Here is a 14,193-nt window from a genome sequence, read left to right as displayed (position 1 = left end):
AAAAAAAAAAAAAAAAAAAAAAAAAAAAAAAAAAAAAAAAAAAAAAAAAAACTTATATGTTAGATTTTGATCAAATTATTTATTAGGAAATAATTTATTTATTAAATTGATGACCTTAAAATGAAATAACATAAAAATTGAAGATATGTAATAAATAAAATAAAAGATTTGAACCATAAAATAAAATAATGTATCTCTAAATTGACATCATGGAAAATAATTTAAATTAGTGTCTATAGTATGGTGACGATAGATAACAATTATTTTTGTTTGAATTAAAACATTGACCTTATTATAATATATGTTTGATTTTGACAAAGATATATAATCCTCAATTAATTATACGACGATGTTATCTTCATTTAAATTTTCTCCTCTCATCTCACTTTCAATCTATGAAAATCAACAGAGATTGCAAACCCCCCAAAAATGGTAGTTAGGGCAAAATTACCATTTTGCCCCCTCGGTTGCCTTTGACCAACGTTTTCGATTTTTTCCGCCATTCATTTTGTACTTTTTCTACGTTTTCAGGATTATCTCGATATTTTTTTCTCTTCTAACATATCCTCAAATTAAATCTCTAAGGCCTTTAGTGACTTAAAAGGAAAAATTGGGTATTTACTATCTCGTTGGGACTCTGAGTGTTATAAATTCTGTTCTCTTTAAAAACTTTCATTCTCGAAAGTTTCTTATTCTCGAATCTCCAAGTACGTCAGCCTTATATCGACGTATCACGCTCAAATTGCTACGTAATTTTGACGCTTGTGCCACTGGATCATAGCCTTAGTCATTTACTTACCTCGCATCCTCCATGGATGAAGAGGACGTAGTAATCCTTATTGTCCTTTGGAAAACCTCCATGAGTTCCTTGACAATGAGTGTTAGTCTAACACTTGGGGTACATCTAGGGCTACCCTACCCTTGTACATGATGGACTCCCTTGTCGGGTATCTAGAAGTTACTTTGTGGGCATCTCAATCATTAAGGTCATGGTACACGTAGGTTCTAAAGGTTTCAAATCTAGTGGACATGTTCATCAATCATTTCTATCATACATGCATGCATAGCATTAGGGTCAAGCACGTCGGGTATCTAGAAGTTACTTTGTGGGCATCTCAATCATTAAGGTCATGGTACACGTAGGTTCTAAAGGTTTCAAATCTAGTGGACATGTTCATCAATCATTTCTATCATACATGCATGCATAGCATTAGGGTCAAGCACGTCGGGTATCTAGAAGTTACTTTGTGGGCATCTCAATCATTAAGGTCATGGTACACGTAGGTTCTAAAGGTTTCAAATCTAGTGGACATGTTCATCAATCATTTCTATCATACATGCATGCATAGCATTAGGGTCAAGCACGTCGGGTATCTAGAAGTTACTTTGTGGGCATCTCAATCATTAAGGTCATGGTACACGTAGGTTCTAAAGGTTTCAAATCTAGTGGACATGTTCATCAATCATTTCTATCATACATGCATGCATAGCATTAGGGTCAAGCAGCAAAAGGTTAAACAGTTATAGGTATGGAGAGTACCTGTAACTGTTATTCAGACTCACCCTGCTGCGGTGTTCTGCGTCCACGATGGTTTTACTATCGTAGGCAGATTAATATCATAGTCATATCTGGGAGCTGAGGATGTTCATTAGATTCCTAGGGCAGCTAGGTGGCTTAACATGGACTTTTTACTCCTCAAGTCTTTCTTAGTCTCTGAGAGCATTGGGATCTAGACCCTCTGGTCATTGTTCACGATTCTAAGGTGCTTAGTCTACTTAAGCATCCTAATATAGGTCATCATCTATCCCACCTAACTCTAATGCCCTACCTTTGTGGAGATAAACACGCTCAACAAGAAGTAGTCGAACCCCTGGAGCTAAAACGTACTATACATACCATGCACACATACAGGCAATAAGCTCAACGAAGAGATAATATAAATCAATTACTCAGAACATAGATCACAATAGTCCATCCTCATTTCTAACACAACTGAAAGCATATAAAACAACATTTATCACAAATATCACATAGGGGCAGTTTGGTAATTTTTTATATCATCATAACATACTCATCCATATTTCCAAACTCATACTATAGTCATGCATATTTTCTTTCTACCTCTACATAATATATAAAACTGACATGGTTCTAAAAAATCTCAACCGAGGGGCATAACGATAATATTACAATAACATACATACAATACAAATAAAATTAGGGTAGGTTTTCGGCCTGTTAGGGGCTCTAAAATTTCTGAAATTTATTTGGTAGGTTCTAATTCAAATAAAATTAGGGTTAGTATTGAAATTAGGATAAGAATGAATAAACTAATGTCAAATAGAGCGAACATAGGCTTACATGTGCATACCACGCACCCTATATGAGCTCTACCACGCGCTGCCATCAAGCACGAGTACCACATGCCAGGGTCAAAAGAGTCATGCCGGCTACATGACACATGGCAAGCGCTGACTGGTTATTTTAAGCACCACAGTGCGCGTTCAATCCTTGATCACGTAAGAATTTTCTGTGATTTACACCGTGTGACACGTGGAGCAAGTGGGTTGGACTTCTGTGACAAGTCGGGTCAAGCGACCATTCGGGTCGCGGGTCGCAGGTGCTGAATCGAGTCGTGTCTTGGATCTAGCGCAATGCATCACCCCGAGTCATCGGACACATTGAACCAGTCGTGCTCTGCCTCTTGCCATCGGACACGTGTTGCCTCCCTTTTGTCTCTTTCCGTTTGTGCAATTGAAAAACCCAAATTTCATCGATTCTTACTATTTTCTTTTTATTTTCATAACTTCTCATCATAAAATTTATTCAACTCGGTTTGTTCCCTAAAATTTTATAGTTTTAGTTCATCTACATAAGGATTTTTTTTTCCTAATTTATTTTCAACTACAGACTAAAATAAATACGTCCAAAGTTCGTCCAAAACTAAAAACTTACAATTTTGCAGATTCTAGCATTCGAGGCTTCCAGTTAGTATAAACTTCGGTTTCCTTCGTGAATTTTGTGTGAAATTCCTCCAAAAACATATATATACTTAAAATCAAAACTTAATTCCAAGGAAACTCTCAAATTTGGAGGTAAACGGAATTCAAAAATCTAAAATGTCCGTTCTTCCTCGATTATTGACTAAATTGAGTGATTCAAAAGTTTAAAATGGATTTCCTCAACCTACGGAGCAAGTTTTGTGAAGAAATTCCGGCGAGATTCCCACTCCAAACGATGCTTGGAATGGATTGCGATTTTGTCTCTAACTCTCTCTTAAGAACCCTAAACCCTCATTTTAAATCTCTTTCCTTTTCTTTTTCTTTTCTTTCTTTTTGTTCATCATTAGAAATCTGATTAGTGCTAATCTAGACCCCTAATTAGGAATAGAGGGTCAAAATGACCCATTTACCCGGGGTTGATTTTAACAAAATTTTCTAATTTTTTACTATTTTCTTTTATATTTTTCTTTGAGTTACTAAGGAATTCTCTTTTCTACTTTATCTTAAAATTCAGTCTTTCTTTTAATAAAATTATGAAAATTCAAATTTAAAGAAAAATTAGATATTTAATACATTATTGAGATTCTGAGTGTTACATAAACAGTGACCGTAAATCCTAATGTGTTATGACACATTAACAGGAGTTATGAAGGATAGACATGGCCAACCCCATAGACTCGTTCACAAACCTTCATGTCTATCCTCGTGAGCTAAGGATTGACTTCAACCCCTAAGGGCAACTCCACGGTGGTTAGCTAAGGGTTCACATAGTCAACTCCTTCGGTGTTGGCTAAGAGCAATATGACTGATCTCAAAACGTCAGTTGATGGTTGAGAAGCATAAAGTGCGACTCTTGGCTATCGTTAGTATATTTCTATTTGAGAAACGATTTGAATGAATAATGATCCAGTCTTACTTAACACGCCACGAGAAATCAAGATGAAATTACAACACTCCATTATAACAACAGTTTATAAATCCCGTATAACAAGTTAGCAAATGAAAATATATGTCCAAAACGCTCACCTATTTCTCCCTACACTTATTATTGACTAGATCATCAGAATACGGTGGTTTAGCTTCACGTTCTCGTGCATCTTTGTCTATTTTGCACACAACACAATTTTCAAACATACAAATTTACCATTCATCCATTGACCAAATCTTAGCACGAAGATATCCGTCCATTTATCTTTATAATTAAAAATCGAGATGTCGTAACTATCTAAAACATTAGACTTTATTTCTGATTAGCTTAAAAGATAATATTTGTTCATTAACACACAAATTCTCAAAGAGCAATTAAAATTTGATTGTTGAGTTCTAAGACGTGAGAGGTATAGTTTTCAATTAGGAACGTCATGACTTATCATTTAAACCTCCAAAGTTGAAAATTAATCATCATATATGTGATAGCATAATTCATAACCTACAAAGTTCTATTAATATTGACATGTTCACACATGTTTCCATTAAATTGGTATCTATTAAATTTTGAAACTTCTCCCATTCCTTAAAGTTTTCAAAAATCCTTTTTCTTAAAAGAAAAAATTAATAATAAAAATAAAAATTAAATTGCTATAGCTTGCACAAAATTAAATATATATATATATATATTCGAGTATTATTATTATTATTTTTCAATTGACTTGACTCATTCATTTTTTTGATAATTATATGAAGAAAAAATGAACTCTTGACCAATCCATTGCATGGAATTTTCTTTGTTCAATAATTCAAAACAAAGCTGCCTTTTTTGTACTATAAATAATGGAGGCCGATCCATTGCCAAACACAAAACCAAACATGAAGCCTCCAATTACTTTGTTCGTTTATACTTTTGTTGTCTTGTCGTTTGCATGGGCAGCTTCTGCTCACAACCATGAAGATTTTCTCCATTGTCTTTCTCTTCATTCCCCAAATAGCTCTTCAATTTCAAAGATTATATACACTCCGAATGATTCCTCATACTCTTCGGTTTTGAACTTCTCAATCCACAATCTTCGATTTGCAACTCCTCAAACCCCAAAGCCTCAGGTCATCGTCACACCATTACAAGTTACCGAAATCAAAGCATCCATCATTTGTGCCAAAACTACCGGGTTTCAAATTAGAACACGAAGTGGTGGCCATGACTACGAGGGTCTTTCTTATGTATCTGATGTTCCATTCATCGTCGTCGATTTAATAAACTTACGTTCAATTAACGTCGATGCGGAAAACAACGTTGCATGGGTGCAATCAGGAGCTACAATTGGCGAACTCTATTATAGAATCGCCAAGAAAAGCAAAACCCTAGGGTTTCCAGCCGGGGTTTGTCCAACTGTTGGCGTCGGTGGACACTTTAGTGGCGGTGGCTATGGCTTGATGCTACGAAAATTCGGGCTTGCCGTCGATAACGTGATCGACGCTTACTTCATCGACGTGAATGGCAACCTCCACGATCGAAAATCAATGGGGGAAGACGTTTTTTGGGCTCTTAGAGGAGGTGGAGGAGCAAGCTTTGGAATTGTTGTTGCATGGAAAATAAAGCTCCTCCAAGTTCCACCCATTGTGACTGTTTTCACAGTTACAAGAAACTTGGAACAAAACGCCACAAACCTAATCCACCGGTGGCAATACATTGCTAGCAAACAAGACGACAGACTTTTCATTAGAATCATAATAAGAGGTGTAAATTCAACAAATCCACAACATGGAAGTCAAAGAACATTGGAAGCTGCTTTCAACTCCATGTTCCTAGGAAAATCCGAAGAGCTCCTTCCAATAATGCAAAACACTTTCCCTGAATTAGGGTTAACAAAAGAAGATTGCATTGAAATGAGTTGGATTGAATCAATACTCTATTTTGCTGGCTTCCCAAGTGGGCAACCATTAAATGTTCTTCTTGATAGAACACCATTATTCCCCAAAAGATTCTTCAAAGCCAAATCCGATTATGTAAACGAGCCAATCCCAAAAGCTGCCCTTGAGGGCACATGGGAATTGTTCAACGAAGAAGAAGCTGAAGCTGCTGAGATGATCTTGAGCCCTTATGGTGGAATAATGGACGAAATTTCAGAATCAGAGACTCCATTTCCACATAGAGCTGGAAATCTTTACAAGATTCAACATTTGGTGTATTGGGAAGAAGAAGGTGAGGATATTGCTGAAAGGCATATTAATTGGATTAGAAAGCTATATAGCTTTGTGGGTCCTTATGTTTCGAAGAATCCAAGAGCTGCGTATATCAATTATAGAGATCTGGACATTGGGATGAACAATAAGAATGGAAAGACGAGCTATGAGGAAGCAAGTGTATGGGGAGTTAAATACTTCAAGGGTAATTTTAAGAGGTTGGTGAGTATCAAAACTAAGGTTGATCCTTCTAATTTCTTCATGAATGAGCAAAGTATTCCTTCTATTTTGCCTTCGTGGAAGAAGAGGGGTCATTAGATGTTTGGAAATATGATTGTTTGTTGAAGAAAACCCCGTTGATTTAATGTATATAAGAGAATAAAGGGGTTTTCTAATTTAAATTATGTCTTTGTATTTTTTGTATTTGTGGTTCATGATCAGGTGAATCGTACTCAAATTGGTTAGTTTTTAAATTTAAGCTCTAATATAAACACATTTTGGTTTTGGGTTAATTATGGTTCATGTGGTTGGAGTTATTTTTTGAAAGTTAATTTAAGGGATTTAGGTTAAGGTAAGCTATTTGAATTTTACCAACTATTATGGAGTTGAATTGGTATCCTCTTCGACCTCACTTTTTTGTTTTTTTTCTTTTTCGTTTTCCTTCTTTTGACTTCGCCGCACTGGTTGGATATGGCTCACGATTGAAATATATCAAAACAAATAAATGAACCAGAAAGAACAACATGAAAAGAGGGTTTCTAAGATAAGTAAAACCTTAAGCACTATGCTTTTCAATTCTCTTTGTTGTTGTGGATAGAGTATTTATATATAGTGAATATTTACCGTGAAGAAAGTACTAACAAATTTTCTAAACTTTCTAAGTTAAAACTACTAACAATTCTCCTAAATAAAGCACTAAACTTCTCCACAATTTGGCAACTACTCACGATTCTTCTAAAGTTGTCAAAGTTATAACTTTTTTTTTTTTTTATTAAGGCAAGCTTATTGGCTCACAATCTCCCCCGTAAGCTTAACTTTGTTCAAGATTCTTCACTCACAACAATTCCCGTATTTCTGCAAATTTAACCCTTGCTAGGGCCTTAGTTAGAATATCTGCACGTTGCTCTCTAGTGCATATGAACTCCACAACGATCTGTCTCTTCTCGACACACTCACGAATGAAGTGGAAGCGAGTTGTCAATGTGTTTTATGCGTCTGTGAAATATCAAATTCTTCAATGCAATCGCATATTTGTTATTGAAGTAGAGAGTTACCTGTTTTAGTTCACTTCCGTCACTTCGCTTAACAAAATTTTCAGCCAGCCGCAGTTGCTGCCATAAACTCAGCCTTACCGGAAGATAGTGTCACAATTCATTACTTTTGTGATTGTCAAGAGATCAAATTTCCATTGACATAAAACGTCATTCTTGTGGTGCTTTTTCTATTGTTAATATTTCGAGCTAAATCATTATCGGTAAAATCGACTAGTTCTTCCGGATCTCACCCTCTTTGATACTTCAACCCGTAGCTTGATGTTCCCTTCACATAGTGGAGAATGTACTTATCCGCTTGATTATGCATCAAAATATACTTTTTCATATACTTAACTTACCATTCCAACAACATATGAAAGGTCCGGATGAGTATGAGTCAAGTACCACAAACATCCAATGATGCATGGAATACACCAAGCTTTCTTAATCATCTTTCTTGAGTTGTAACTTTGCTTCCATGGGATACTTGGTCGAGTTGCTCTCTACTATCTTAAATTGTTGCAACACCTTCTTTGCATAGGTCGATTGCTTTAGTATGATGCAATCTTTCCTTTAGAACACTTCAATACCGAAGTAATATGTGAGTAACCCAAGATTAGTAATCTCAAATTCTTTTATCATTTGCTACTTGAACTTTTTGACATCTCCACACTTGTACCACTGATAATCAAGTCATCAAAATACACACTCACTATAAGCGTTTAAGCTCCATTGTTTCTTGTATACACTATTTGTTCTTGCGAGCACTTCATTTATTTTAGACTCTTTAAGCTCTTGTCTAAACGTATGTTCCATGCCCTTGGTGTTCGTCGTAAACCGTAAGGGCCTTTGACAACTTGGACACTTTGTGTTTTTCGATTTTGGTGATGAAGCCTTCAGGTTAGGTAATGTAAACTTCTTCTTGGAGGTCACCATTTAAAAACACTGATTTGACATCCAAGTGATGACCTCCCACCCATGTTGAGTTGCAAGGGCAAGAATCAACCTTACAAGGCCGAGTCTAGCCACAGGTGCAAAAACCTCCACAAAATTAACTCATCGCTGCTGCAAGTATCCCTTTGCCACGAGTCTTGCTTTATGCTTGATGAAAACTCCGTTACTATTCTTCTTCGACTTAAACATCCAATTCAAACCGATGGGCTTGTGTTCGGGAGGTAAGTTAGCGATTGCCAGTGTCTTGTTCTTCACAATGTCTTCAAGCTCTTTTTGCATGGCTTTCTGCCACATCGTCTCACTTGCTACCTCGCAGTAAGTTTTTTGCTCCTTGGCCGCGAGAAACACTAACTTGTCGAAAGACAATACTTCTTAAAGTGTATTTGCATAGATTTCACCAAGAGAATGGAACTTCTCTAGTCTAACCTCTATTGAGGATCCTATTATGCTCTCTTGTTTTAGAAAATTCATCACGTCTTTTAGTGTCGTCAGTGATGGCATGTTTGAATTTGTTGGTGTAGCTGTCGGTGCACTTTCTAGGTTTTTCGCATCTCCCTCTTCTTCGAGAGTAGTGTGTTAAAATATCATCACTAGCTCAATAGGATCCAGCCTAATAATTGTATGAGCTCATTGTCTATGTATTTTAGAAAAATGATTTAGTTATTTTAGGAATAAATATACCTAGATATTTTAGGAAAATTATTTGGGTATTTTAGAAATAAGGATACCTAATTACTTTAGGAAAAATATTTAGGTATCTTGGGGATAAATTGTCTAACCTCTCCTATACATACCCTCCAACCTACAAAGGTTTTCGTCCTAGGAAATTTCAATGACACCAAAATGTAGTAGTTTGTACAAGAGTGTCTTGTAATCTCTTATTAATTTGTGTTAATAAATAGTACAAGTGTTTTCCACAAATAGTTGTGTTCAACACAATGAGCTCTAGAACAGTCTGCTTGTTATCGCCAATGTAACACTAATCTCACTTCTTCTCTTCTTCGAATACGACATATTTACTTACATGAATTTTCTCATGTTGCGGATCATACAGCCCGTGTGCCTTGGTCACATCCTCTACACCAAAGTACATCATCTTTTGGCTTCTATCATCAAGTTTTTTTATATATGGTTTTGCAGTCTTAATATGTGCTATACAACTGAAGACTCTTAGATGCTCAAAGTGAGGTGTTTTATCAAACCATGCTTCGTAGAGGTGTGAGTGTTCATCACCATTGATGGTAAACGGTTTAGAAGATAAATTGCATGTCGTATTGCTTTGCCCCAAAAAATCGTTGGCACTTACATGCTCTTTAGTAAGCTTCTTGCAATGTTTATTATGGTGTAGTTTCTTGGCTTGACCACACTGTTCTATTGTAGAGTGTATGATACGGTAAGTTGATGCTTGATACCTTTCTCTTTGCAGAACTTTGAGAAGTTATGGGATAAGAATTCACTGCCTTGGTTAGTGCTCAAGGCTTTTAGCTTGTGATCAGACTCGTTTTCAATGAGTCTTTTTAACTTCTTGAATGCATATAATGTCTCTCCTTTTCTCTGAGCATGTTCACCCACATCCAATGGTTATAATCGTCAACAAGCAATCGACGGTAGAGTGATCAGGCCACATAAATCTTCATGAACCAGTTGTAGTGGTCGCTCAACATGGAAACAGATTTGAGCTGGGAACGACAGTCTTACTTGTTTAGAGACTAAGCAACTTTCACATATCTGGTTCAAGTGTACGATTTGGGTAGCCCTATAGTCATCTTCTTCTCTCCCATCATTTTGAGCGTCTGAAAGTTCACGTGCCCAAGTCTTGCATGTTATAACCAAGTTGGATCTACGAGTGCCATCAATAGAGAGATGAGCCGATTGGTCTCCAATAATATCATGTACAGGGAGTTATGCGACGTTTTACCTTCATCAGCAAAGCTCCCTTTCTTTTGAACATTTTGGGGAATGAACCAGCTAACTCCACTTTATTGCCTTCTTTCGTCATCTTATCAAGGCTGATAATATTACGCTTCAAGCTTGAGATATAATACACCTTGTTTAGTATACGTTGGTCGCTGTTCTTGCACTAGAACAAGATGGATCTTTTGTCTTGGATCGGTACAATTGTTCCGTCATCAAATTTCACATTTCCATTGAGCTTCTCATTAAACTCCTTGAACTTTACTCGATCTCAAGTCATGTGGTTGCTTGCTCCATTGCTTTAAGTACTATATGTTGGTCTCCATTCAGTCTTCTCCTTTTGTGAGAAGGTTCATCATAACCTTCTCTTCGTTGAGCTTTAATAGGTTAGTCATTTTGTCGGCCAACATCAGTGTGGGCTCTTGGACATGCGTGAATGTGAGGTTTTCCTCCTCAACGCACTTCTTATCGTGGCTCCTACTCCGTAGTGCCCATAGTTTCCACAAGAATAACATATGGTCATACTCTTGTCCTTCTCAGAGTTGACATTGTCATGGGTTTGTGAGGTATTGTGATGTCCTACTCTGTCGCCACAATCGCAGCCACCCCGTTTATCATCTCTAGCACACAATCTCCTGCAGTAGCGAAGGGACAAGACCCTTTCAATGAAGCACCTACTTCTCAATGACACACCAACAAGCGCCAACATGAGCGGATCTCCTTCGTGAGTTTTAGCAACGCAAGAGATCCAATGAGCTTGTATTTTTTTCATCGATTCTAGCTTGTGATACCTAGCCTCGACGCGAGCGATGGTGGTGGCTTTAACTTTTCACCGACCATGTTAGCCTAGTCCCATTTCTAATAAGGTTTCGTGGCTGGTTTTGGTCAAGATTTGAATGGACCTATAATAGATTGCATGTCAGTACCCATAGCTTTTGGAGCCCCTATTTGGGAATTTAGTAAGTTTTCAAGTTCGTAGTTTAGAAAACAATGTATCCCGTATTGATAGTCTATAACTTCTTTTAGTTCTTAATGAGAACACATGATTTTTGTCTCGATACGTTTGTGTTGAAGAGATCTACAAATTTGTAAAAGAAACCCAGGAGACAAGGTCAAAATACACGTGACCAAAGATCAGTTTTATTGTCGAAATCTTGAAAAACATAAATGTTCATGGATATAAGAGCTAGGAGCGTGAAGAACTTTAAAGTACCAAGGGCGTAGGGGGAGCGTGGTCTTGTGGGTTAGTTGAAGGCACGGAAATTCTAGCTTGCCATAATTTTTGCGTCTTTTCCAGCTACCGACTTTTAAAAAAAAATAAATATTTTACGAACTAATCCAATCCAACTTAAACGGACCAAAAAATATATTATTATGTCTAAAAAATGTCTCGACCAAACCCAATCCAACCAACGAACAACCCTAATAAAATTTTTGGTTCTCGACTTAGACATTTAAAAAAATATATATTTACAAAATATATAATTATCACTTGATTAAACATAATCACATTAAAAAATATGGACTAATTTAAAACTAAGAGATAACGTAGACAAATTAGTAATCAAACTATAATTTATTTTGATTTGTTTTTGTGAGTAAACAAGCTATAGTTAAATTGAATCAGGCAAGTCATAACTAATAATAAAATATAATCTTAAAAAATAAAACAACGGATAAACCATAAAAATCAAATGTAAATTAATTATTTATGTATTTGAAAGTCAATAATTAATTTTATTATTCATTAAAATAGAAAAAAAATAATAAAGAAATTAAAAATTTTCAATGATTGAATATGGAATGGATAAAATATAGCCATCTAAAATAAAATGGAGTTTTAATTAGTTGGCCAACACACGACCGTTATCGAACCGGGCTTTTTTCTTATTCAATTCAAATACGTCTCTTTAAATATATATGCTTGCCCCCAAAGATTTAATATTTGTGCCCAATAATAATATTATTATTTTAGCTAATAAAAAAAATGGCATTTTATTTCAACAAAAATTTGATCACTCGAAAACCTTGATAGCATCAAATTGTGGCACAACCTTTTTGTGAGACTAAGTTTAGCACAGCAACTGTGACGTCGTGTTGAGTTTTGTTGTTTAGAAACTTGTTGAGTGAAGTGATCGAAAGCAAGTGAAAAGTCATTAACTCTCTGTGTCGACAACAAATTTGTGATTATAAAGATGAAATTTGGGTATTTTAGCGATGCGGCAAATACATCGACACTCACTTTCATTTCATTTACGAGTATGTCGAGAAGACAAATTATTGTAGAGTTCATTTACACTGGAGAGTTACGTGCGAATATTCTTACTAAAGATCTAACAAGGGTTAAATTTGCAAAGATGCAGGAGTTTCTCGGAGCGAAGAATCTTGAACAAAATCAAATTTGCAAAGATGATTTAGTCTTTATACAATATATGAATAATTATTATATAGAGTATTTATAATATATTAACACTAAACACAGTGTCACGTGAAACAAAACAGGAAGGAAGAAAGAGAGAGAAAAAAAATAAAAGAAAAAAAAGAAATTGTCACATTGATGTGAGGAGTGGTGTTGGCCTCCACCGTAAAAGAGAGGTCCCTCACTTTATTTTATCATCCCATCTGAACGGTTTGGAGTCAATCAGAGAATACACTTTTTAATGATTCAAGGCCGACATTTCGATAGATCCGACTTGAGTCTGATATGTTCGAACTCTTTTTTCAACTCTTCAGAAGTGTGTAAAGGTTACTGTGCCTACTTTTAGCTTGTATAAATTTTTATAAATTATTTTATGTAAAATTGGGTTGAACTAGTTTAAATGATTAGAAGTAAGTTTAAAGAATTATAATTTATGATTACTAATCTCCTTAGTCGAAGAGAGAGACAATAAGCTAGTTTCAAGGAGTTGTAGTAGTTTCTGTGTAGGCAACCAAGTAACTGGACTTACTATTAGCATGGTTAGAAGTTGCAGATCGCTTAGCCCCGTTCATCTTCGGCGCAAGAGCGCTCGATCAGTGAGCTATTACGCACTCTTTCAAGGGTGGCTGCTTCTAGGCAAACCTCCTGGCTGTCTCTGCACCCTTACCTCCTTTATCACTGAGCGGTCATTTAGGAGCCTTAGCTGGTGATCCGAGCTGTTTCCCTCTCGACGATGAAGCTTATCCCCCATCGTCTCACTGGCCAACCTTGACCCTGTTATTTTGAGATCATATCTAGTATTCAGAGTTCCTCAATTTGGTGATGTTTGCATGATGACATATGCCCATAATTTTGCAAGTGTCATATACTTGATATGTTTATGAAATGATAGGACTACGATATATTTATAAAATGATATGATATGTTTATAAAATGATTTGTCTGTGATATTATATGATGATGATATGATATGTTAATGTTATGACATGTGTTATGATGTGATGTGCTGATGAAATGATATATGTTATGGTGTAGCACATTTGGTGATAATACATGTTGTGACATGTTTTTTGAAATAATACGTGCATGATATAATATGATATGTTGAAGGACATGTTATGTGTAGGATATGACATAAGGCGATGAATGATGTTGTATTCAACTCCAATATATGTCTTAAAAGCTATGTGGTAAAATGATATTACATGAAGGGATATGGGAGGAGTTGCTTTACATGATTTAATGAATGAAAATGTTGGGACCTCATGTATCATTGCATGCTACATGCATTGGGGAATCTCCCCTTTTTACAATAGTACGGACGCTTACATTATGTTACATGCATGGGGGAATCTCCCCTTTTACGATGGTACGGACTCTTACATTATGAGACAGGAAAACAATCATTATATTTATCATAATGCTGCGACGGTCACTATCCTACTGAGTGTCCAACGACAGCACCACAGAATACTAGCCCAACTAGGAAAGGGGCCTATAAGATGTGTGAACCGACTGGGGGGGGGGGGCCCA

The 14,193-nt window shown here is 36.1% G+C and overlaps 1 protein-coding gene across 2 annotated transcripts; it reads left to right on the top strand.

Moving 5' to 3' along the window:
* The first annotated feature begins 4,809 nt into the window (after nucleotides 1–4,809).
* LOC111456799 (berberine bridge enzyme-like 18) lies at nucleotides 4,810–6,874 on the top strand. 2 transcript variants are annotated; one of them, XR_002712824.1, is made up of 2 exons: nucleotides 4,810–6,549; nucleotides 6,858–6,874. XR_002712824.1 is itself a non-coding variant. In XM_023098796.1 (1 exon), exon 1 carries the CDS (start codon nucleotides 4,810–4,812, stop codon nucleotides 6,436–6,438), a length of 1,629 nt encoding a protein of 542 aa, XP_022954564.1. In that variant the 3' UTR covers nucleotides 6,439–6,632. The 2 variants fall into 2 exon arrangements, 1 of the variants encoding a protein (XP_022954564.1); XM_023098796.1 differs by lacking the exon at nucleotides 6,858–6,874 and having other exon boundaries at nucleotides 4,810–6,632.
* The last annotated feature ends 7,319 nt before the right edge of the window (nucleotides 6,875–14,193 follow it).

Source organism: Cucurbita moschata, unplaced genomic scaffold (assembly GCF_002738365.1).
Source record: "Cucurbita moschata cultivar Rifu unplaced genomic scaffold, Cmos_1.0 Cmo_Scf00019, whole genome shotgun sequence".
Classification (NCBI taxonomy): Eukaryota; Viridiplantae; Streptophyta; class Magnoliopsida; order Cucurbitales; family Cucurbitaceae; genus Cucurbita; species Cucurbita moschata.
The sequence above is the reverse complement of the archived record's forward strand: the minus strand, read 5'-3'. Positions and strand labels throughout refer to the sequence as shown.

Excerpts from the sequence above, each read along its gene's own strand:
- LOC111456799 (XM_023098796.1), top strand. The coding sequence starts at position 4,810 with ATGAAGCCTCCAATTACTTTGTTCGTTTATACTTTTGTTGTCTTGTCG.